The sequence below is a fragment of the Peromyscus leucopus genome, chromosome 2 (genome assembly GCF_004664715.2).
Source record: "Peromyscus leucopus breed LL Stock chromosome 2, UCI_PerLeu_2.1, whole genome shotgun sequence".
Taxonomy (NCBI): Eukaryota; Metazoa; Chordata; class Mammalia; order Rodentia; family Cricetidae; genus Peromyscus; species Peromyscus leucopus.
Window position 1 is genome coordinate 57,063,337 of NC_051064.1, and position 26,188 is coordinate 57,089,524.

At 46.1% G+C, this 26,188-nt stretch overlaps 1 protein-coding gene across 1 annotated transcript in view; it reads left to right on the top strand.

Annotated features, from left to right (window-relative positions):
• Window positions 1-25,673, top strand: part of Tdrd7 (tudor domain containing 7) — a 63,614-nt gene extending 37,941 nt beyond the window's left edge. Inside the window, exons 9-17 of the mRNA XM_028882800.2 lie at window positions 259-370; window positions 2,353-2,555; window positions 4,884-5,018; window positions 7,052-7,138; window positions 9,594-9,728; window positions 12,226-12,336; window positions 14,141-14,646; window positions 17,774-17,934; window positions 25,208-25,673. Coding sequence (XP_028738633.1) covers window positions 259-370; window positions 2,353-2,555; window positions 4,884-5,018; window positions 7,052-7,138; window positions 9,594-9,728; window positions 12,226-12,336; window positions 14,141-14,646; window positions 17,774-17,934; window positions 25,208-25,428 — 1,671 coding nt within the window. The 3' untranslated portion in view covers window positions 25,429-25,673. The remainder of the gene's footprint in view (window positions 1-258; window positions 371-2,352; window positions 2,556-4,883; window positions 5,019-7,051; window positions 7,139-9,593; window positions 9,729-12,225; window positions 12,337-14,140; window positions 14,647-17,773; window positions 17,935-25,207) is intronic.
• Window positions 25,674-26,188: the final 515 nt, after the last annotated feature.

A 26,188-nucleotide genomic window follows, 5' to 3' on the forward strand; every position in this document is an offset into this window, starting at 1 on the left:
CTAGGTGAGGCCTCCGATTCTGGCCTTGCTCTTCCTGGTGACTAAGGGGCGAGGTAGCAGACCAGGGCCTGGAACATGGGACCCTGAGGCCCAGCCTGCTGTCGTCTTCTGGGTGCATCAGGGAGCCTTTCCTTTGGCCTGAGGAGACAGTTGAGGTACTTGGTGCTTATGGAATAAAGTGAACCCACTTAAATGTGTCCCAGTTTTGGTAAGGATAGAGACCGCGCATAGACATGGCTGGCTTTGCTTTGTCCTTAGGTGTGCTATGTGGACTACGGCTTTTGTGAGAATGTCGAGAAGAGCAAAGCTTACGGACTGAGCCCACGCTTCTGCTCTCTGTCCTTCCAGGCCACCAAGTGCAAGCTGGCGGGTAAGTGGGCTCCTTAGAAAACCCATCACCAGTCCAGTGTTCAACTTGGAAATGCTCACTGTGTAGCCCAGGCTGGCCTCGAACTCCTCCCTCCTCACCCCCTCAGCGCTGGTGTTACAGGGGTGGCCTACCACACCCAGCGCGTGACTTTAATGTTTTTCTTGAAAGGTTCAATGAAGAATTCATATGTAAGGTGTTCTGTCTAAGATGTAGTAATGATGAAAATGTGACAGTGTTTTTGTTATATTTATTATATAGAACGTAGCTCATTGTATTTTATTATAAAAACTTCACCTAGCCATTTGAAAGGGTTTATGTTTGTTTTGTTTGGTCTTAGTAAAAGCCCATACGATCCTATATCATGGGACTCACTCCTGTTGCTTCAAGTATTAGGAGGGATCCTCAGGCCTCCCCTGGAGATGGACTGTGGAGATGCACTCTGCTAGCAAACCTTGTGCACTCAAGCTGAGTGAGACTGTGGGGTGTGCTGGTCCTTGCACCTTTCTTCTTTACAGAAGCATGGGACTGTGCACATGTGGGTGACAGGAGGAATGAGGTATGGAAGGAAGGCACAGTGAGATTAAGGGTATTAGGCACTGTACCAAGGAGGCTTGCACTTCTAAAGGCAGAATTCTTTTTCTAAATTCTCTCTGTCTCTGTCTCTCTCTGTGTGTGTATGTACACACACACACACACACACACACACACACACACACACACATATAAAATGTATGCATTCTTCGTGTATACAGGTGCCTGTGGAGGCCAGAGGCATCAGCTCCTGTGTCCTTGGAGTTACCAGCAGTTGTGAGCCCCCCAGTATAGGTGGAAGGGTGGGGAGCTCGGCTAACCACTGAGCCACCTCTCCAGTCCTCAGATCATAGTTCTTACATGAAAAGGAGCCCTCTACAGAAATACCCCTTAAGCTGAGTATGTACCTCACCCATGTGATGCCAGCATTTCAGAGTCTAAGACCATGAATTGGAGGCCAGCCCAGGCTACATAGTCAGTTCTAGGCCAGTGTGGACTTACAGAGTGAGACCCTGTCCCAAAACAGAATAAAGGGGTTGGGCAATGTCCCCATCAGCAAGGATGAGACCATATGTCTCTAAAGGGCCTGAATCTGAGATAAGCCCAGTGAGCTTTTAAGAGCCAATCAAAAGTTGTGAAATTAGTTTTAGTTTTGAAAGGATGCATCACAAGTGCAGAACAAAAGTCCGGATGCTGAGTCAAAGGTATGAGAATAGTTCCAACACTGAGTCTTGAGAACGGGTAGAGCAGGAGGAATCTGCCTTGTAACTCACATTCAAAGAGAAACAGAAAGAGAGACCTCTAGTCAGACTGCAGGAAATGGCATGCTTGTTTAGTTCAGTAGATGAACTTAGATTTGCCATCTACGTGTTATGTTGAATTCCAGCTGTCAAAGAACTGAAAGAGTAATTAGTTTGCAACATTGCACCTGATGCCTGTGTTGGCTGCAACATCAGTTTCTTTTGATAAATCAGATAAATTCAGAGGTTCTGTGGTATCCTCAGTCGGTGATGAATCGGGAGGAAAAGGGGGAGGGAGGGAGGATTTCAAGTTTCAATAATAGGTATTAATTTTATAAGAAAAGTAGTTATACAAGTTTAATTGAACAAAACAGATGTAGGAAAGATAAGACAGTGACATGATTGACAGGTTCTTGATCATGTTAGTCTCTTGTTTTACACACACATTTGCACATGTCTTGAAGGCTGCTCCTTCTGTGGTAAAGGTCTGGCTGGTCATCAGTCTCCTTATGTTAAGAATGCCTGCTCTGATCGTCTCTTAGAGAGGTGTTCACCTCATGCCCTTTATCTCCAGCTGTACAAGGTAAAGAAGATTGTGAAATGAAGCTTCCATTTAAAAGTGCACCATTAATGGCTGGTCAAATAGACATGAAGTTGTCCATCCACGATGCTTCTGTCTAAGTAGAAATGAAAGCAGTTGCTGTTTTCCAGGGTTGGAGATTCTGAATGATGATCCTGACCTTGTGAAGGTGGTCGAATCATTAACATGTGGGAAGATCTTTGCTGTGGAGATACTGGACAAGTCAGATATCCCCTTGGTGGTTCTGTATGACACCTCAGGAGAAGATGATATCAACATCAATGCCACCTGCCTGAAGGCCATATGTGACAAATCTCTAGAAGTTCATCTCCAGGTACCACTGTGGTCACTGTTCAGAGTGAAGTGTGGGGGTGGGGTGGGGGTCCTCTGCAAACGTTGCGGCCATCTTACCATTTGAGGAGTTCCATCCAAGCATGCACAACTGTAGAACAGCAACAAAGCCTGCTGCAGGGGCTTGTGTCTGTAACCCTAGCTCCTGGGAACAAAGGCGGGGTGATGCGTCCATCCAGCAAGAGCCCCTGTCTCCAAAGGTAAGATGGAAAGTGGTCTACACATAGGAAAACATACTTGCAGGCACATGTGTACACACACATGCACTTAAAAAAAAAAAGGAAAAAAAAGAGTGAAGGAGGGGAGCTGAGAAGAAAATCATCAGAACAGAAAGTTAAAGATTTTAGGCAAATAACTGATAGCACGTAACTAGGATGGGGTAGAAGGAGAGGTGACAGCTCCTTCCTACAGCTCCTTACTGGGGAAAATCGGGGAGGAGGAGGAGGAGGAGAGGAGGAGGAGGAGGAGGAGGAAATGGAGATGACAAGCCAGTTCTCGTAATTATTTCACAGGGATTCACTTCCTTATTTTCCGGTTTCTCAGATGGAAATGATTTTATATGAAATTTTCCTGTAAAGATTAAAAAACACAAGGAAAAATTCTATCCTTGGAAATATTTATTGTTAGCTTGAATATTTTAAATCTGTAGGACGTAAGTGCTCTAAATGAGTGAACTAATAAATTATAGAATATTCAACTGAAAGAATAGGGTGGGTGCTAAAGAACAGACTTACCTTTTTTTTTTTTTCTTTTTTCGAGACAGAGTTTCTCTATGTAGTTTTGGTACCTGTCCTGGATCTCACTCTGTAGACCAGGCTGGACTCGAACTCACAGAGATCCACCTGGCTCTGTCTCCCGAGTGCTGGGAATAAAGGTTTGTGCCACCGCTGCCCGGCCAGACTTACCATTTTAAAAACTTGATAAAAAACATTTAGGGAAAGGGGCTTTTAACAAATAGAACTATGAAATTTTTTTTATATATTGTGATTTGACCCCAAAAATGGTTAAGATTAAACTTTATGTTGATTATAGTTTTTGAGAATCATTAAAATTCATGTAGCCCATTGTGCAGGCTAGTTTTATGTCAATATGGTACAAGCTAGAGCCTTTTGGGAAGAGGGAATCTCAATTGAGAAAACGCCCCCATCAGATTATCATATAGGGGTATTTTCTTGCTTGATGATGTTGTGGCAGAGCCCTGCTCACTGTGGGTGGCACCACCCCGAGGCAGGTGTTCCTGGGGTGTGTAAAACAGCAAGCCATGAAGAGCAAGCCTGTAAGCAGTGCTCCTCCACGGCCTCTGCTTCAGTTCCTGCCTTTAGTTCCTTCCCTGACTTCTCTCAGTGATAGACTCTAATCTTTAGTTCCTTCCCTGACTTCTCTCAGTGATGGACTCTAATCTTTAGTTCCTTCCCTGACTTCTCTCAGTGATGGACTCTAATCTTTAGTTCCTTCCCTGATTCTTTCTTTTTTATTCCTTCCCTGACTTCTCTCAGTGATGGACTATAATCTTGCAAGGTGACATAAACCCTTTTCTCCCCAAGTTGTTGTGGTCAGTGTTTATCACACCAACAGACACCTAACAGACACAGAAGACTGGTAATGGAATGGACTTTTTGAGATTTAAAAACAACAATAAGTTTCCGTGTCATTATTTGTGAGCTGGCGGCCCAAAGAAAAGCCCGCCTACAAAAACCCTTCTGTTAATCTTGTAAAAGTATGGTTTTGGAACACTTTTTATTCTTGGAGAGACAATAAGCCAGTTCAGAACACACTCAGCCTTCCAGATGATGGGCCATGTAGAAAATGTCTCTTTTGTACCTGACACAGTTAACACCTGTATCGTTTAAGTTGTGAATTTTCTTCTGCCCAGATGTCTTTGAACTCACAGAATTTAAAAGTGTTGCGTTAGTTCATTTTCTTGTCACTGCAACCACACCTGACAGAGCAGCTGGAAGGAAGAAGGGTTTCCAGCCTGTGCTGTGAGGGGATGTGGTCCACCATGGCGGGGAGCTGTGGCTGTGGGCAGGTGGGGTACCCGTCACCTACTTCTGTAGCCAGGAAGCAGAAATGAAGGAGTCCAGCCTGTGGGATGATGGCACCCACACTGATGCCAGGTATTCACTCAGTGTAACCTTTCTAGAAACACCCTCATGCATACTTCAGAGGTATCGTGGCTCTCAGGGTTGTCAAGTTGAGAGTGTCTGTTAGCCACCACGAGTATGTAACGTGATGGGCTGTGCAGGGAACTGCTTGGAGAGGTCAAGGGAAGCATTTGTCCTCAGACAGGCTCCCTGTTTGCTTGTTCCAGGTGGATGCCATGTACACCAACGTCAAAGTGACTAACATTTGTTCTGACGGCACACTCTACTGTCAGGTGCCCTGCAAGGGTCTGAACAAACTCAATGACCTTCTGCATAAGACAGAGGACTACTTCCACTGCAAGGTATGGTCAGTGGAGCACCACCTCCTAAGATCAGCCTCAGACTGCAAGGTATGGTGGGTGGAGCACCACCTCCTAAGATCAGCCTCAGACTGCAGTGGGGTAGCACCACCTCCTAAGATCAGCCTTAGACTGCAAGCAGAGGCTCAGGGTGCGCTGGGGTGAATAATTGTTTAATAAGTAGAGGCTGATCTTTCAAAACGGTGGGTAGAAAACCCAGGTTGCAGAGCTTTGGGGAAACTCCTGCTCCTGCTTTGTAACATGCAGGCGCAGCAGTGTATTCCAGTGAAATAACCACGGAGATAGTTGCAACACTGCCTAGAAAGAACGGTGCCTGGCATGTAGGAAGCATTCAGCAATGCAATAGTTAGTTACTTACTGCAGGCAGCTGATGTGTCCTAAGCACAGCTGCCTGTGACTGTCCTCAGGAGCCAGCTTGTCAGGCATCCCCCTCCAGTTCTCTGCTGAGGAGAGACAGTCCATCAGTGTGGCTCCATATATGGCTCAGTTGTGTGGCCCCTTCCTCCTCCTCTCCCCTTCCCTCCTTCCTTTCATCCTGAATCAGGACATGCAGAGGTTTTAAGTCACTAATAGGATTTCCTTCCCTCTGGATTACAAACTTGTAATCCAGAATGTGCTTCAGCCCTGTCCCGTCACCCCTGGAAGGGACCCTTTTCTTTTACCACAAAGGATGGCTAGCACCTCAACCTACTCTGTTCAGCTTTATGTTTTGGCTACGTGGCTCCTCCCTGCCTTATGGTAGAGCAGTGGCTCTCAATGTTCCTGATGCTGTGACCCTTTAATACAGTTCATGTTGTGGTGACCCCAACCATAAAATTATTTGTTGCTACTTGATATCTGTAACGTTGCTAGTTTTGAATTGTAATGTAAATATCTGATTTGTGGTCTCCGTGGGGGTCATGACCCATGAGTTGAGAACCACTGGGGTAGAGACAGTTGTCAGTTTTCTCCATTCCTTAGTTTGTACATAGAATGTGTAGTCTGAAATAGGTGTTGAATAACATGAACTCTTACTCACGCTGTCTGGAGTGGAGGCATCAGATACATAACTTTACTCCTTTACGTTAGAGATATCATATACGTTTATTATATATACATTATATTATATTCATATACATTTAATTATATAATTATAAATATATTACATGTATCTACATTTAAAGTGAAATAATTAAAAATAATACATAAACTATAAATTATATAAATATAAGTCATAAAATATATTATAAATTACATTATTATATGTAATATATGTTTATATATACATGTATAGTGTGTATGTAGGTAAAGTTTCATTTGCTGATTGAGTTTGGGAAAATAGGAGACCCCCGGAGAGACTAACTTGTGAGGATTCATTTGTCCTAATAACCCAGGATGCTCGAGTACTTGACATTTCCTAGTGCTATGCCACCCAAGGGGAGTCCTTGTCCATAGAGACTCACAACAGTCACCAGAAGAGCAAACCCTGGGAAGGCCCTAAGTGCAGGCTGGGGCAGAAGAGGGGCTAGGGGGAACCCTGCCATTTGTTAGCATCTCACAGGCACCGATGACTGTGGTGATAATACTTCTTAGTTTGGATGAAAAAGAATGAATGAACCAGTAACATGAAGTTAAATGTTAAATGGCGGAGCGAAGCTGCCGGCCTTCATGGCTGACTCAGTCTCCTGACTTCATCTGCTCTCTGGTCGGGTTGGATCCAGCAGCCCTTTTCCTGTGTAACTAGTAGAGCCAGAGCCCACATGAGCCCCACTGACCCTGCCAACACTGTGGACACTGTAGGTGTCAGTCTGGGAGCCGTGCGTGTGCCTGCTGCATGAGTAAACTGGCACTAGCAAGCGGGACAGCAGAAGGCAGAGTCTGCAGCACCTGGTAAGGTCGCTGTGCCTGCTGCAGCTGTTCCTGGGAGGAGAGACGTCTGACTGCCTGTGGGTAAACAGTCCATGCCTCCACGCTGCTCCAGGGCTGCAGCCATACTTGCGAGAGTAAGAACTGTTCCTTGATTTTCTGTTTCGTAGCACATGACCTCTGAGTACTTCATCTCGCTACCCTTCTGTGGGAAGATCTGCCTCTTCCATTGCAAAGGAAAATGGTTACGAGTAGAGGTAAGATCAGCCCCTTGACTTGTAAAGATTATTGTGAAGTGTTTCATATATACAGACAGATTTTCTCAATAGTACAGTAACCATGCTTGTACTTATCACCAGTTTCTGACAGCCGAGATGGCCATATGGTTTGAGCCCTGTTCTTATCCTCCTGCCTCTGCTCTAAGGAAGCCAACAGCTGAATTTCTTAATGTTTTTAGTGTATGTATTTATAACTCTACACATGGCTTTGCTGTGTATTACATATACAATAGAATATATGTGTGTGTGTGTGTGTATACATACTAGAACTATAGAGATAAATATGTATTTAGAATATGCATAGTAAAAAAAAAAAAAAGTAGACCAGGTGGTGGTGATGCATACCTTTAATCCCAGCACTCGGGAGGCAGAGGCAGGCGGATATCTGTGAGTTCGAGGCCAGCCTCGTCTCCAGAGTGAGTTCCAGGACAGGCACAGCCAGGCTGTTACACAGAGAAATCCTGTCTTCGGAGAAAAAAAAAAAATAGGACTAGGGAGGTGGCTCTGTCAATAAAGTGCTTGCTGAACAAGCATGAGGACCCTACATAAAGAGCCAGGCACCGCAGCAAGTACCTGTGATCCCAGGTCAGGGGAGGCAGAGGAACCCTGGGGCAGCCTTGCTGAGTTGATGCACTGATTGAATTAGTGAGCTGTGGATTCACTGAAAGATCCTATTTAAAAAATAAGGTATAGAGTAATAGAAGAATATTCTCACCAACCTCTGGCCTCTACATGCATGTGCACATTTGTGCTCTCACACGTGTACACACACACACACACACACACACACACACACACACACACACACACACACGAATGATTAAATAAACTTCTTTAAATCTTACGTAAATAAGCATCAATGCATTAATCTTCTGAAGCATGCCTTTCACTCACTGTGAGACTCAGTTCTGGTGCTGTAGTAGTCTGTTTCCATGCTGTGTGATGCAGCAAGAGGAAGAGTCCACCACAGCCCCACCACTCTCCCCATGGGTGTTGGTGGTTTTGTTGCCACTGTGAACCTTCCTGTGTGCAGTATTTTTAAGAATCACAGGAAACCAGCCCTCTAAGACAAGAAACGTCATTTAAATGTCAACAGATTGACTGTCCTGACCTTCCCTTCAGAAAGGCTCAGCCATCCCTAGCCAAATGAAAGCAGCAGTTCTAGAGTGGTTACTGCCTTTGATGTGACTTAGTTCCTAGAAGGCTGAGTTGTAGAGTATGTGACCACAGGTCACGTGTCACGTGCCCAGCATGGTGTTATTGAGCTCTTAAAGCTCTGTTGTTTAGTTGATAATATGTAAATGTACAGATCTGTTTTTAATTTAAAAAATAATTCAAGACTCTATGAAGAGTTAACAAGAGTAATATAAAGAGGCCTCACTTAGCCTGTTAACATCTTGTGTAACCGGTCTCGATTCCCAAACCAGGAAGTCAACATTAATAGAAGTCACTAATGTGCAGAATTTTCCCTCGTTTCTCACATTGTTCCACGGTGTTCTTTTCTGCCCTGGGATCCAGTCTGGATGCCCCATTGGATTTACCTTCATGTTTCCTCGAAACCCTCTGACATGCTACTGGTTGGTCTTCGTTTTTAATGACTCTAAAGAAAGAGTAGTGCCATTTTGTAAATTCTCTTTCAAACTGAGATTTGTATCTAAGTTTCTGCTTTGTATTTTGGGAAAAAAAAAAGTGTTTCTTAGTGTGGTGTACAAATACTTTGATAGCAATTGTTTAAATGATGTCTTTGTTCTTGACAGTTCTCCAAGAATTGCTGGGCTCTGTGGAGTTCCCCATTGCTGTACAGTAATTTGGGCTTTCTTTTATCCCTCTGACTTTTTGAGCTTCAGATTTTTTTCAGTTGGCAGAAATGATTAAAAATCACTAAGTTTGGCCGGGCAGTGGTGGCACCCGCCTTTAATCCCAGCACTTGGGAGGCAGAGCCAGGCAGATCTCTGTGAGTTTGAGGCCAGCCTACTCAGAGAAACCCTGTCTCGAAAAACCAAAATAAATAAATAAATAAATAAATAAATAAATAAATAAATAAATAAATAAATCACTAAGTTTTATAGTAAAATATGTTATTTTCAAAGCAATTTCCCTCTGTAAGTAAAATTCCATCTTGAATTATTAATGTTCTTTATTAGGATATAAGAATTTTCCAACACATTTTAATATTTTAAAAATAACATCATCTAATTAGCAGTATTTCGAGAATTGGAGAAATAGTGGACACTGGTGGCCTTACAGTGATTGGCTGGTCAGTACTGGTGCTGACTGTCGAGTGACTTAGAAGAAAGGCTCCATGCTGTAGTCTAAGAATATTAACTGATAGTTTGGGGTGTTTTCCTAACCCTGCAGCGCTGTATGGGGGTGAGGGTGGCAGTGTGTCATCCTCCCCTGTGATAGTAGTGAGCCAGGGCTCCTCTCATTGCAGATCACGAACGTTCACAGCAGCCGGGCACTGGATGTTCACTTCCTGGACTCTGGCAATGCAACATCCGTGAAAGTATCGGAGCTCAGAGAGATCCCCCCTCGCTTCCTGCAGGAGATGCTTGCCATCCCGCCTCAGGTACGACTGTGTCAGCCTGGAGGTCTGCAGAGAGCTGCCTACCTGTTGATCAGCCATGCCGGTCCTGATCATGCTCATGAGCACAGTCTCAGTTTGTAAGCAGATAGCAGAGTGGATGTTGACAGATGTGAATCTGACCAGTCACATTTACAGACCACTGTTTAGTAAATGCTGTTTTCAAGAACACTGAGTCATTATGTTGTTACCCAAGTAGAGGTACCATTGTAATAATCACATACCAGTTCTGACATCTAACTAGCCAGCCTTTAGGGTGGTGTATGTAAGGGTTTATCCGCAGGGCTGCTGTTTATTTGGCTCGCCATTCTTTTGGAAATGTGTTTATATATACTCATTTTCTGTAAGACTTTCTCCCATGTGAGAAATGGGAGTGATAACATTAACCATAGCCTGTCCTCTTACAGAGCATTCAGATGACAGTTGTGAGTCATTGTAAACTTGTCGGTCTTGTTAACAAGTACTGACTACCTTGAGAGAAAATAGAGGATTTTTTATAGGAATCTAATATATATTCTATTAATTAAATATTATATTCTATTAAATATTTATATAAGTAATTAGTGTATAACACATAAATAATATATAATTAATTACTGTGTTCTTTTAAATATTAATGGTCATAGTCTATTAAATATTTAATATTCTATTAAAATATTAATATACTGACTATATTCTATTGCATATTCTATTAAATATTTATAGATACATAATCTAGGTGAAAATATAAATGTTTACTATGTAAATTAATATGATTAATTCAGTATTATGTTCTATTAAATATTCATTTGCATTGGGCATGGTGGGCATGCTTCTAAAATCCCAGCCCTAGGGAGGTAGAGGCAAAAGGGTCAAGAGTTCATGGTCATCCTTGGCTACACAGTGAGTTTAAGGTTCGCCTGGACTCCTTGAGGCCTGGTCTCAGGAAACAACAAACAAAAAAGGACTGCATGATGCCCCTTGACTTCTGCAGAAGTCATCCTCACCATCAGGACAGCCTGGAAAGCATGGTTTGCTGTGACTAGCATGGCTGTAGCGTCTCTCTCAAGTCTCCATTGCCTTTCCTGACACAGTTAACAGAGAAGAATTTGGCTCTCGTGCGAGCCTGCTTTCAGAGTCTCTTTTACCCTGTTGATGTGCGGCCCTAATACTGGAAGTCCACCGCCCTGGGAGTGACACAGCTCTGCCCTTTTTGTCTCCTCGTGGCCATGTCCACCTAAGGCCCGTATCATATTGACAAGGTCTCCCTGGCTGGAGACAGGGACTTCAGGCTTCCTCCTGCTTCTCTGAAAGTCACACACCACTCCCTTCTTTATGCTGCAGTGTTGTGTGAAATAGACAATAAACACCTTTTTTCTTCCTGCTAATCTCAGCTAGATTCCTTCTTTGATAAGTGTGATGACTACTCATTACAGGTCCTTTAAGGGCAGCTTGCCCAGCCCCTAGTTAACATCTGTCTCCCCAAGAGGTCTAAGTCACAGGAGCAAACCCGTAAAGGTTGTATTCAGCTCTTCATTTTAAGATATTTTAAATGTGAATAGATCGCCAGGATTAAAAAATAGTATTTTTCTCTCAGTAAAGAGCTTATTTCTAGCATCTATTTTAATCATTTAGAAAATGTGATTATATTAAGTGCCCTCTTTTGGTGGCAGAGCTGCTGGGCATTCTGTGGTCTTTCCTGCCAGCCGAGCCTATACTTAGCTGTGCACCAGTCTATTAGGCTGTCTTCCTCCCTGTTGCCTCTGCCCACAGGCCCTGCAGAGTGCTCTCTCCACTCTGAATGGCCTGGTCATCACCTGTAGCTTTTCCAGGGCATGGCAGGTGCTTAGCACAAGAGGAATCTAAGGAGGAGTGTGGAGTAGCTTTCATGTCTGTCACAAGATTTCCTCCCTCAGTTCGAGACCCACATGTGACTGAGAGAGTCCCTGAAGTCAGTCTCCCTCCTGTGGCATTCTGAAGTAGCTTGGGGAGTAAGAGAGCACTGAGGGAGGGATGCATTTGAGTACCTGCAGACTTAAGGCATTTTGTCTCTAATTCTTGTCTCTGCCTCCTTCAGGTGGTGAGCACAAGTGCTCAGCACCCATGGGTCTCTCGGGAGATTCTGGGTGAAGTAGTTAAGCTTCCTTTGAGACTCTTGCAGTGAAATCAGGTTGTTGCAGGTGTCCCATCTGTTCCACTCTGTGACCTGCCACAGGCTGCTCTTGACTGTTTCCCCATCCATACAGTGGAGCCCGGAATATGTTAGACCAGAAGGATTGTGGGGTGACACAGTGTCTGGTATAAGCCCCCTGGCCCCTGGGAGGATTAAAAAAGTCAAATGAAAAGCCAATAGGGACATAAATAGACAGCATGGCAGACAGGCAGACCACGGACTGACTGCCATCATCTGCTGCAGCGTCTGGCTTAAGGAAGTAGACGTTACATGTCCTGCCGATTTTAAGATGGTGTGTTTTAGGTTTTTTTCTTTTTTTTTTTTTTTCAGGCTATAAAGTGCTGTTTGGCTGATCTTCCGCAGTCCATTGGCATGTGGACACCAGATGCTGTCCTTTGGCTAAGAGATTCTGTTTTGAATTGCTCTGACTGTAGCATTAAGGTTAGTTATCTTCCTGGTTCTGGGATGTCTGGGAAGAGCTGGAGCTTGGGGTTCACATGAATGAATTTTACCTCACTGTCGTAAATGGACACCTTCACACCAGACATGTTTTTACTTCCAAGAGATGAATTATACATGTAGCTATAAGATATTTCCTGGCTGATTTCTATTTAAAGAGTTACCCCGATCTCCTGTATTATTACAACTCCCTTTTTCCTATTATTAATAAGGTAGCAGAGGTACTTAGTTCTCTACTGCAGTCTTGCTAAGTGAAAAAGAATTAAATTGACTTGTGATCAAGTCAATTGATATGTGATCATATCTCTCAATAAATGTTTTTAAGACAATAACTATCTTTTCCTAAAATAGAGTGGATTGTGAACAGGCCATCCACTGCTAACCCTGGTGATTGTGAACAGGCCATCTACTGCTAACCTGTGATGTGAACCCCTGCTAACCCTGGTGATTGTGAACAATCCATTGCTAATCTCAGTGTTTTCACATTTTTTCTGAAGCTTTTTAGCTTGTTGCTCGAATTTCTAGGATGAAGAACCTTAGGCACCTCTCTCAGCTCCTGAACCCATGCAGACAGTGTTGTTGTATGTAAACCTGGAGCTGAAATCCTTGAGCCATAGCTTCCCAGAGATCTGAATCATTTCCCCTAGCCCTGACCCTTCTGTCTCTGTGCGTGTGGAGTCCAGGCTGCTGCTGCTGCTGTGGAACATGCACATTGCATGCTCCACACAGTTTAATTATGCCTGTTTTATGGGCTTCATTTGTTACATGATAGATAGTAAATATTGTTTTCTCACCTACTCATAAAGACAAAGTTTTGGGTACATACTAAAAATACTTCTTCTTTTTCCTTTTGAGAGAGCGTCTTGCTCTGTAGCCCTGGCTGGACTGGAACTTGCAATAATCCTCTTGCCTTAGGCCCTGAAGTGCTACTGTTATTAGCTTGTGTCTTCACTCTTAGCTTAAAAGTACTTTGGGTGAATTTTAATGGTACTCCTGTATCACAGATATCAAAATGAACTAGTCAGTATTTCAGTAGACATTAAAGGATGGATTAAAGAGGTGCATCTCACTGAGGGAGTACACTCTCAAAGGAACTGTCCTAGGTGGGCTGCCACCCTCTTTTACCTGTGTCCCTGTCTTCTTCCATTTTGTGTCCTCTTTGATGGATGATAGATGTAGTCTGAAGTGTCCCGTTTTTGTCCTTAAGATAAACTGGAGGAGCTGATGAGAATCACTAAGCACCCAGACTTTCAGACACCCATCGGGGCAGTCACATGACCACTGCATGGTATTCCCACATGGACACTCCCTGGCATAAGGAGCGGGTGGGAAGTGGGAAGGGAAGATAGAGACTGGGACAGGCACAGAATTAGGACCTGAGACCCCAGGGGTTGCCAGCCTGGGGGCCTCTGGGCCAAAGGGCTCTTGTTGGCTCCTTTGTCGTCACCCTGGCTCAGGGTGGGGGAGGTGCAGGGAAGCGTACTGTTTCCGTGCTGCGTGGGTTCTGGAATGTCATTAATTTAAAGATGGATCATGCTGCCTTCGCCACTCCCTCCCCTCAGGGCAGCAGCCATGTCTTACATTGCAGGATTATTTTTCAGTTGCGATTTCCACAAGAATTGCTGGTGTTTTATAGATGTTTTAGGCTGTGAGGGGTAATTCATCTTACCACAAATAATTGTTTTACAAAATTCTCTGCTTTAATATTTAAGGTTAATATTATAACCGCTTTTCAGAATCTAGTGTCAATGTGATTTTCTGAATTGCTTTTTTACGTTTTCCAAAGGTTACAAAAGTGGATGAAACCAAGGGGGTCGCATATGTGTACTTATTTACTCCTAAGAACTTCCCTGATCCTCATCGCAGCATTAACCGGCAGATCACAAACGCAGACCTATGGAAGCACCAGAAAGATGTGTTCCTGAGTGCCGTGTCTGGGCCGGTCAGCTCACCTGGCAACAGGAACAGCAGCAGCACACCCGCACCCAGCAGCCCTGGAGAGGGTCTCAGAAAGGGCCACCCAGAGGTCCTCAGAAAGTCCCTGCTGGACCACACCAGCTCGTTCTCCTTGGAGGAACTGCCCCCTCCAGTCCACTTGTCAAAGTCAGGGGAACACATGGATGTGTATGTGCCTGTGGCCTGTCACCCAGGCCATTTTGTCATCCAGCCTTGGCAGGAGATCCACAAGCTGGAAGTGCTGATGGAAGAGATGATCCTGTACTACAGTGTGTGTGAGGAGCGCCACATCTCGGTGGAGAGAGACCAAGTGTACGCTGCCAAAGTGGAGAATAAGTAGGTCCTGGCCAAGCCCTTGTTCTTCTGCTAAGAATCTGTAGAATGGTCATGAGGGTCCTTAGTGTCCGGGAGACCTGGTCTGCACAAATGAGAATTTTGAGAGAAACATGGATTTGAGGACTTGTGAGAAGTTTTCATGTTTAAAATGCTAACATTATATAAAACTCTACTAACCATTTTCCTGTTAAGAGTTTTCCCATTTACATAACGGGAAGTCTTAAGTGTTTATCCTATTCCTGCTAGTTGTAGCACCTTTTCAAGGGATGATGCGAAGTTTGTCTCACCGCCCCGGGCCCTCATGGGTCGTGATTGGGTCCACACCCCCTTCCCCTGAACCATCGGGTGTGCTGGGTGTGCCGGGTGTGCCCCGTGCAGGAGCACAGGCTCCCCACTGCACTCATGCCACGGCGTCCTAGGAAGTGAAGAGCCAACGTGGGGAGGCAAGCTTCTGAATGCTGAACGCCCAGATAGCTCTGTCTGTCTGTCTGTCTCTCTCTCCCCTCTCTCATATTTTAAAAGATCAAACTGCTAATTTCTTTACACAAAATATTTTTTTCTAAGATATTAAACATAGACATATAGAAAATGTCATTTTTATGGGAAGAAAAAACCGTTTTTAACTCTAAAATGTGAAAGAGAGTAATGGCGCTCATTTTGAAGAGCTTGAGTCTGTGTCATAAAGCTTTTCATCTGTAAGAGCCGTTTTTACTGCGTCACTTTTTTATTTACAACGCTAACCCTGAGTGGGGTTGACTCTGTATAAGTCTGTCTCAGTAAGAACTCGTTACAGGATAATGTATTTATAGTCAAATCCACCCTCGTGTTAGCTGTCATGGGTGGGTAGGGGTGGGGGGATGGGGGGCGGTGATGGGTAGTGTTGGGAAGACCTGCCTGAGGGAAGGAATTGCCTCCCCACCTGCCCTCCAGCTGTGCCTGCTGGCTCAGCTCTGCCTGGGACTTGGGGGTTTTAACCAGCTAATTGTTCAGGGATAGTAGATAGTCTAGAAATAAGGGTACATTAATGTTTTCTTTAAGTGTCGTGAGTTAATCAGTGTTAAGTGTTCAAAGCTTCTATCTTACTTAAGACTTGGGGCTCTTGAACCTTATTCCAGCTATGATAAGCTAATACATAGGAATTGACACGGTTTTTAAATTGTCATGGTCTCCAGATCTCTTCATGAGAAGCACCTGGAAACACATTCAAAGCCCCGCTTCTCCTTTCTCACCAGTCTAACCCTCGGGGAAAGGTCCAGTATCTGTGTTTCTACACTGTGGGTCATGTTTGCTCTAAAATTGACGTCTAGTCCAAACCAGGCTTTTGTGTAAGCACCTGCCTTCAGAGTTCAACTCAGCAGAAACACACCCCTTTCTCCTGCTCCTTTACTGCTGTACTCAATGGACTGGAAACACGATCCACTATCACGTGTCCCCTGTAGCTTAAAGATGATGCTGGTGGTGGTGGAAACCACATGTGTTTATTGCACCCCTTTTTGTCTCTTACACAAATGGGCAGCCTGCAGCCTGGCATTTCCACCCGGAAATATCCCCTCCAGTCTGCTCTGCATTTTTCATTTAGCTTATCTTCAGATGGTGGCTGTCCCTCGCTAAGTGCCTGTTGTAATGCCAAGAGTTGAGCTAGATGCTTCCAACAACAACAACAACAATGACAAAATACAATATTACACTTGACTAACTGAGGCTCAGGCCAGAGTGACACCACAGGACAATGGCCAGGGGGATTCACATTCAGGTGCGCTTGGCTTCCCAACCCCAGGTACTTACTAGGAATCCTTTCTGTGTTCCCGTTGTCTGTGAGGCTTGCACGTCCTTGCCTTCTGCACCTTGAGTCAGCCTCAAGGTTTCTGACTTCCCTGAGCAGTCCACACTCACATAGAGGGAGTGGCCTCATTGCAGGCTTCCAGCTGTGTTTTCTCCCTGGGCTTCTGGCTGGTACACTTGTAGAGAATGCCAGGCCCTGCCACCAGAGGGCAAGTCGAGCAGGCCAGTCAGTTGCTAAGACATCTGTAGATAGTTTACCTTGAGCTGTGGTGAGCTGCTCTCCTCCTATGGTGGAGACCATCGACTAAACTGGTCCTTCGTAGGTTCACCTTGAAGTCTGTTTTGTTTTGTTTTACCCATTTTAACTGCTGACAAGACCCACTGAAGAAAAACACACCCGTGGTGACCGACCAACTGGGGTGCTTCCCTATGCCCTTTTACCCTCTCAGGTTATTTATCTTAGGGACAAGCTGGATTCTGTGGGGTTGTTTGGTTTTTAACATTTTTCACGTGGAATAATTAAAATCATCTATTTTTCTTTCCATTTCTTTTTTAAATGTTTAAAATGTAAGTGTATGCATGTTTTACCTGCATGTATATCTGTTCCTGCAGAGACCAGAGAGGGCATTGGGTCCCCTGGAACTGAACTTAAAGACAGGCATGAGCTGCCATGTGGGTGCTGGGAATTGGACCCAGGTCATTTGGGAGAGCCCCAGTGCACCAAATTGTTTTCATTTTAAACAGAGCAAACAGAGATTTGTTGAGGATAAGCGAGAACTGAGAATGGGAGGGATCCAAGGAGGAATACCCCAAAATGTTCTTTGTTCAAAACTTTCAGTCCCTCCCCAACCCGCCACCACGTCCTCTGTGCCTGCACCATCCCTTAGTCTGGCCCCACTGTACTGTGCTCTCCAAGCCACCACGTCCTCTCAGCTCTGCTCTGTTCTTAAGTCAAGCAACTTTCTGGCTTCCACACATCCTACCTGCATCTTCCTTTCCATCTTGCAGATGGGGACCATGTACAGACGTGGCCATCTTGTGTCTCCCCAGGATGAAGGGATCCCTTTCCTTGTCCTGACCACCCCTTGGCATCTGTTTTAGCCTAAGGATGGTTGACAGTGCCAGAGTTTCTGCCTTCCCCCTGAGGCCTCTAAAGCTCTAGAATGAGCAGAGTGCATGAGAGGAGCCACGGGCACAGCAGGCCGTTGGGGCCACCGAAGAGAGCAGCCGCAGGTGCTTCCAGACGCCCAGGACCGATTTTTCTGTGTGCCATATAATGCTTGCTTCTCTTTGGAATGGCTGTTGACTTGGGCTGTTTTCTCTCTTTAATCCACTGTGCTTCTAGGTGGTACAGGGTGCTTTTGAAAGGAATCCTGACCAATGGGCTGGTGTCCGTGTATGAGCTGGACTACGGCAAGCACGAGCTAGTCAACATAAGGAAAGTGCAGCCCCTGGTGGACGTGTTCCGAAAGCTGCCATTCCAAGCCGTCACCGCTCAACTTGCAGGTAACTTCTGCAGTGTGGCTCAGCTGCAGTGGGGTCTAAACTCTCCTTCTTCTGGGTTCTTAGCAAGTGCAGGATCACTAGGTAGCCTACTGCATGTTGTTTCAGCTTTCTTTTTTTTTTTTTTGGTTTTTCGAGACAGGGTTTCTCTGTGTAGCTTTGCGCCTTCTGGACTCACTCTGTAGCGCTGCTCGAATCAAGAGATCCCTGTCTGCTGAGTGCTGGATTAAAGGTGCGTCACACGCCGGACTGTTTCAGCTTCTTAATGCTAATAACATCGTGTCCGTGATGGAGATCATCTTAATGATCAGCAGTCGTTCTCCCCTCTGCTTTTGACTCTGGTTGCATGCCTGACATTTCTAAAGCTGCAATCCTGGGGCAGATAGAGCATGGCATCCTGGTTTTCCTCATTCACAGTTTTCCCATTTGGGGGATATAATGTCCTAGATGGACTAGTTGTCACCCCAACCCCCCAGAGTTGTAGAATGAACCCAGGATCTCATTTGTATGAATGCTAAGCACAGGTATATAACTGAACTATACCCCTAGCATCTGCTAATTATCTTGATGGGTGTAAAGTGTTCCATTGAGTCAGTATTTCCCTGTAAACAGCAGTAAAACTGTATTTCCCTGTGAACAGTAATAAAGACAAGCAAAAAGCCATGGAAACTTTCAACCTGAATAACTAATAAGCAGAAAACGTAGTTGTTTTTAAGCCAAAGTTACTGCATAAACTACAGGTACACACAGTGGAACATTACACAGTCACAGAACGTAAGGGCAAGTGCATGTGCTGTGTGTGTCACAGCACAGCGTACGAACACGTAACTTCGCTATGTGTCGACATTGACATGCTTAGCTAGTAGCTCTGCAGTGACACTGCCTTGGAGTGTCATCAAATGAGGTCTCCCTTTGCTCTTTTGAGAAGTAGTTCAGGTGTGACTTCCCCGTAATCAGCTGCTGGGACCCCTTGGTTTGAGCAGAGGGTGTAGAGGCCAGCCAGCAAGACACCTGGGCTCCCCTGGGCTCCCCTGGGCTCCCCTGGGCTCGCCCTCTCCTGCTTTCCCTGCAGCCACCATGTTCCACTTGACCCTTTTGCTGCTGCCTGAGGCCTTGGCCTGGCCTACCCCAAACCACATGGGACTGTCAGAGAAAGTGGTGCAGACCAGGGCGTGTATGAATCCTCTAGTGGGGGGCTGGGCAGTGTCTCGTTGTGAACCACTTGCCATTCTCTCTGCCTTTCTGCTAGGATTCAAAGCAGCTTCCCGTGATGATTGACTCTAAGTCTAAAGCAGCACTTTGTATGTGGCATGGTCACTAGTCAGTCTGCTTTGGACTGGGCATTGTAGTTGGTTTCTTTAGATTTAATGTTACTATTTCTTCATTTCCACTTCGAATGCCCAAGTTTAGCTGACAGCACATTTTGTCAAATATGTCACCTCACTGCCAGGAGGATTCTCTGAGGATGAGCACCTAGTGTCCCTGCTGCCAGGGAGGGCCTCCAGCGGCCTGGGAGGGCTTTCGGAGTCAGCCATGGTGCTGTAGATGCCTCCAGCTCTTGCCGTGCACCACACCTTTGGTTTCTTTCACCTCCAAATATTGTTATTTTGAGTTTGCATTTTCATTTAGCTCAAAATATTTTTAAATCTCTTTAAGAGTTTCTTCTCGGCCTGTATGTTAATTAGAATTGTGTTATTTCTTCCTGGTGTTGTGGGATTTTCCTGCTAGCTCTCTGTTGATCTCCAGTGTGACTCTGTTGTAGTTTCTGTTGTGATTTCTGTTGTTTTGAATTGTTCTGGTGTGTTTGATGTCCCAGAATATGACTCCATGAAAGCTTGAGAAAAATTATAATCTACTGATTACTGGATGACGTGGTCTGTAGATGTCACTTAAATCCAGTAGATTTATAGTGTTGAGTTCAGTGTAACCTAGAGCTATATGCCTGGTGTGTGTGTGTGTGTGTGTGTGTGTGTGTGTGTGTGTGTGTGTGTGTGTGTTGTGCCTGTGGTGTACATGAGGGGAGGGGACTATGTGGTGGATATGCATATGTGGGGAGGAGTGTGTCCATGTGTGTGGTGTGTTTTGTGCATATGCATGCATATGTGTGGTGTGTTTTGTGCATATGCATGCATGTGTGTGGTGTGTGTATGCATATGCATGCATGTGCGTGGTGTGCTTACAGGTAGAACAGGTGCTGGTGCCCATACCTGTTGGTGCTCATGTGGACAACAGAGGTCAATGTCCGCTCCTCCTGTTTTGCTCTGGACTTGGTGTCTGGAGACAAGGTCTTTTCACTGACTGGCTAGATTGACTGGTCAGCGAGCCCCATGGTCCTCCTGTCTCCCTCCACCACTGGAATCACTGACATGCATCATCATGCGAGGGATTTTTCCTGAGTGCCTGGAATTGAACTCAAATCCTCGTGCTTGTGTGCTGCCCACTGAGCCACCTCCCCAGCCCAGGCGTCTGTTCCTGTGGGAAGTGTAGAGTCTCAGCAGCGATGGTGGGCTCATCTGTTTCTTCCTGCAGCTCCAGCCCGTTTTGCCTGGAGTGTGTCAGTGGTGTGAAGTTGGGTTTGTCCACATTGAGGACCACTGAGTCTTTTTGAAAAGGAGCCTTTGCCATTGTATCCTGGTTCTCCCTCCCTGTAACTTTCTCAAATTGAAGCCTGTTCTTTCTCAGATGAATGTCCCTGCATGATTATTGTCGTCATGGCATAACTGTCTCCACTCCAGTACCTGTGATATGTGTGTCTTTCAAGTGAGTTTCTGTACATGCATATAAACAAGCCTTGTTTTTTTTTTTTTTTTTTTTTTCGAGACAGGGTTTCTCTGTTACTTTGCGCTTTTCTGGAACTCATTGTAGCCAGCTGCTGAATCACAGAGATCCGCCTGGCTCTGCTTCCCGAGTGCTGGGATTAAAGGCGTGCGCCACCACCGCCCGGCCAAGCCTTGTTTTTTTATCCACTCTGATAATCTCTTTTAATTCATGTGTTTAGGCCAATGATGTTTAAAGTGATTATTAAGGGCTGGGGGGGGGGTAGGTCAGTTGGTAAATTATTTGCCATGCTAGCACAAGTTTGATCCCCAAAACCCATGTACAAAAAATTCTGGGCTTGGTGGCTTCATCTTCGTAACCCCAGCATTGAGGCTGAGTCAGGCAGCTCCTGAGGGTTCCTGGCCAGGTAGCCCAGCACACTCAGCAAGTTTCAAGCCAGTGAGAAACCTTGTACCAAAAAACAAGAGCCAGATGGCTTCTGAGGAACAGTACCCAATGTTGTATCCTCTGACCACATAACAGTCACTCACACACATGCAGATATGCCTGCGTTTCCATGGGTACTCATACATACAATGTCATTATTAATATAGCTAGATTAACGGCCACCACATTTATTAGTTTTCTATTTGTTGTTCTTGTTCATCATTCTTATTTTTGTGTTTCACACTCATCTGTCTGTCTGTCTGTATTTTGAGACAGGGTTGCCCATAACTCGTGCTGGTCTCAAAGTTATAGCCCAGGCTGACCTTGAACTCCTGATATTTCTGTCTTCAAATCCCCAGTGCTGGGATTGCAAGTGCATACCACCATGCCTAGCTGATTTCTGTGTTTTAGTTAAACATTTTATGAGTCCATATTCTTGCCTTAATACATCAATCATATTTCCTTTTAAAACTGCTTTTAGTCAGGGAAGATGGCTCAGTGGATAAAGCACATCCATGCAAGCCTGAGGGCCAGAGTTCGGGTCCCAGAACTCACATGAAAGCCTAGTGTGCTCGATGGCCCCCCGGGGGTCCCAGCACTTCAGAAACAGAGACACAGAGCCCTGGGAAGCTAGAGTAATGGAATCAGTGGACTCTAGTTCAGTGAGAGACTCTGCCTCGGTAAACAGGATGGAGAATGACAGAGGAAGACAACTTACGTGAACTTTGGCTTCTGTGTTTATATACACGTGCATGTTTGTGCATCTGTACACACATGGAAGAGGGGACCCTGTTAGTGGTTGTCCTAGGGTTTGCCACACATATTTACAGCTAATTCAGGTGTGTGTGTGTGTGTGTGTGTGTGTGTGTGTGTGTGTGTGTGTTGAGATAGGATCTCATTTGTAGCTCAGGCTACCCTAGAACTCACTGTGTAGCTGAGGATAACCTTGAACTTCTTTAATCCTTTTTCCTTTAACTCCCAAGTGCAAGATTACAGGTATATGCCCACATGCCAGCTTCAGCTTGTGTGTGTGTGTGTGCGCGCGCGTGCGCGCTCTGCAGACATGCAGATTGCATGTGTCAGCCAGAAGACAGTGTCAGGTGTCTTCCTCAGTCACCCTCTAGCTTGTTTGTTAAGATGAGCTCTCACAGAACCGGAGCTAAGTGATGGTGCTAGGCTGGCTAACCAGCAGGCTCCAAGGATCTGTCCACCTGTCCACTCCCCGGTGTTGGCATTATACGAGTGCACCACCACAGCTGGCGTTCGAATCAGTGCTGGGAGTACAAGCTCGGGTTCTCGTCCCTGTGTGGTAGGTCCTTACCAACTGAGCTGTCTCCCAGCCTTCAAGGCTAATTTTAAGTCGTGCTATTCTCCTTCAGTCAATACTAATACCTTATAAACTTTATAAAACAAAGTAATCCTGTAGCAGAATGGTTTCTTCCTCTTCCCCATGGTTACTGCAGCCGTTTGTTTTATGTATATTAGTTGGCACAATCAAACACTTCAGTGCTAGTAATTCAGATGCACTGTTAGCACTAGATCAGCTCCAGTAAGAAAAGTAGCCAGACATGGGCCTGTCATTCCAGCACTAGGGAGGCTGAGGCAGGAGGATGATGAGTCTGAAGCCAACCTGGGCTGTATATAGTGAGACGTAGTCTCAAAAGCAGGCGACAAAAGAATGCGTTTTACCTCCACTCACTGTCTGAGGCTTTCCTGTCTTTGCTTAGACCCGGTTCACTTTCTTCCCTCTGAAGGTCTTCCCTCTCTTCTGAGGCAGCCTGCTGACAGCAGACTTCACCAGTTTTGTTTGTCAGAGTCTCCTGGCCTTCTCCTCTCTTGTTTTTCTTCTCTCTCCCTCCGCACCCTGCCCCACACTTTGGACTGACCAGGAGCCTTGTGTGTGCCCGGGAAGCACCGTCTCTGAGCCGCTCATGCGCATTGGAGGGCTGCTTGAGCAGGCTGTGCAGCGCTGGCTGGAGAGGTGCTGCTTCTCGGTGACCCTTCATTCTCGGTGCCTCTGTGGTTCGGGTGTCGTGGAAGTCAGCTCTTTGTCCTGCCCTTTGTGCTTTTCTGAAGTCGGTGTGATGTGCAGTTGTGTTTGGTGTGACCCTGATTGGAGGTTGTCAGTCACTACTGCCCAGGAGCTGCTTCTGTCCCTGTCCCCTCCCCCTGGTTCCCACCACACTCACCTTCACACCTCCTGTCCCATCTCCCTCCCCCTGGTTCCCACCACACTCACCTTCACACCTCCTGTCCTGTCTCCCTCCCCCTGGTTCCCACCATACTCACCTTCACACCTCCTGTCCCCCCCCCCCCCCCCCCCCCCCCCCCCCCCCCCCCCCCCACACTCACCTTCACCCTCCTGTCCCTCTCTCCCCCTGGTTCCCACCACACTCACCTTCACACCTCCTGTCCCTGTCCCTCCCCCTGGTTCCCACCACACTCACCTTCACACTCCTGTCCCTTCCCCTGGTTCCACCACACTCACCTTCACACCTCTGTCCTGTCTCCTCCTGGTTCCACCACACTCACCTTCACACCTCCTGTCCCCGTCTCCCTCCTGGTTCCCACCACACTCACCTTCACACCTCCTGTCCTGTCTCCCTCCTGGTTCCCACCACACTCACCTTCACACCTCCTGTCCCCGTCTCCCCCCTGGTTCCCACCACACTCACCTTCACACCTCCTGTCCTGTCCCCTCCCCCTGTTCCCACCACACTCACCTCACACCTCCTGTCCCCCCTGTTCCCACCACACTCACCTTCACACCTCCTGTCCTGTCTCCCTCCTGGTTCCCACCACACTCACCTTCACACCTCCTGTCCCATCTCTCTTCCCCTGGTTCCCACCACACTCACCTTCACACCTTCCTGGTTGTCTGGTTCTTCCCTGTTGTTCTGGTTCTGGGTCTCCTGCTGCTCTCACGCCCTTGAGATTGGAGCCGCTTTCCTTGGCCCCATCCAGCCTGCCACTGAGCTCAGCAATGAGTTCCTTTCTCTTTCACTGTTTTCTTTCTTGTTCCAAGCAGTTCTGGTCTTTCTTTCTTTCTATTTATTCTTTCCTCTTCTCTTAAAATTTCCATATTTCCGCTTAAATCATGCATTGTCTCCTTTTGGTGCTGAGGATAGACCTGGGCGGGCCCCAGGCACGCTAAACAAGCACTTCCCCACTTCACGGTACCTCAGCATCACCCTCTGTTGTTAAATGTAGCCTGTAAATGTACTCCTCCACTGAAACCCTCACTTGTCACTCACACGTCTTTAAATTCCTGCTCTGGGCCCTCTAGCATTCCTGTCATACTGACCGATTCTGAGGGTTGTTCAGTCTCCTCAGACCGTAGCCTTGGCCTTTAATATCGCTCGTTTTGGTGGAAGTGAACATGGCACCTGGGTAAAAGGCACTCTGGACAGGCCCTCAGTGGTGTAGTGTGAGGTGTTTGGGACTGGGGGTGTCTATAGTCCCATAACTAAGTCCCACCATGAGTCTGGGGTGAGCCTGTGCCCCTGGACTAAACTTGACTGCCTCTCCTGAATCCCCCTTGAGGGGAGCAGGGTGGCTGTAGGCAGGAGGGGCCTGTGTAAGAGCTGAGCAGCTCTGGGATCTGTGGGCTCAGATGAAACATTGTGCTCTTTTTATGACTCTATGTTGCTAAAAAATGCACACAGATCACCCGGCCAATCTTTTCTGTTAACTTACTTTTAACCCACTGTGGTGGGGAAACCATTAAGAAAAATGTCATCAGTATTGGACCGATGCCATTCCCTCTGGCTATCTCAGTTTTAACAGTTTCCAGTTTAGGTGTAGGAAATAGGAGTGGTCATCACTACGTCCCTTGATAAACAGCGTGGGCATCTCAAAGGATCCGTCTGCAGGTAAAGGCTTACGGAAGTGACTCCATTCAGGAGAGAAAAGCTATAAGCCAGGGAACATTGATCAGAACACTGTTCTGGCATAAGCAGGTCTAACCTGGAATCCGTAAACTGCTTTGGAACTGATGAAATAGTTCTCCCTCCTGTTGACCCAGGGAAAGGCAAGAGTGGCCACTCACCGCCTCGCTCCCTGTCTCTCCTAGGAGTGAAGTGCAGCCAGTGGTCGGAGGAGGCCTCGATGGTGTTCCGAAATCACGTGGAGAAGAAACCCCTGGTGGCATTGGTACAGACAGTTATTGAGCACACTAACCCCTGGGACCGGAAAGTCGTGGTCTATCTAGTAGATACATCGCTGCCAGACACTGACACCTGGATTCACGACTTTATGTCACAGTATCTGGTGGAGCTTTCCAAAGTGAATTAATCACTGCTTGAGACACGACAGCTCATGCAGATTGTTCCCTCAGCAATAACAACACATGTGTAGTAGGTTCTCAAAACACCTTATTTTTACTACATGGCTCTGACTGTTGTGGAGGATCGAAAAGAATATGCTTTGTTTGATGAAAGATATTTAACAAGTTTTGTTTAACACAGTTGACTTTTCAAAGAAAATTGCACTTGAATTATTAATATATTAGAATAAATGTTTAGCAATGTGAAACCCGATGTCTTAGTTTGCTTTTCTGTTGCTGTGGTAAACACCAAGACCAAAAGAAATTTAGGGAGAAAGAGTTGATTTGGCTCACAGATTACAGCCCGTCATCAGGGGAGGCCAAGGAAGGAACTCAAGAGGAACTGAAGCAGAGGCCATGGAGAAATGCTGCTTCCTTAGTCTCCCAGGACCACAGACCCAGGGGTGTCCCTGACCACAGTGGGCTGGGCCCTCCCACATCAGTCATCAAGAAAATGCTCTGTAGCTCTGCCGACGGGCCGGGCTGAGGAGACATTTCCTCCGTCGAGGCCCCTTCTTTTCAGATGACATTAGTGTGTCACAGTGGCACGCTAACCAGCGTAGCCGACTACCTGCAATTGCTAGATATTCTGATGCTAAGGTGGAGCGTCCGTTGCCACTGATGTCTGCGTTACAGTGTTGGGGTCTTCTTCAGGAAGTGGAGAATGTAACTAACGCTTAACTCTGGTCCACTCTGGTGTAGTGATGGGCCTAAGGCAAGTGACCCTAA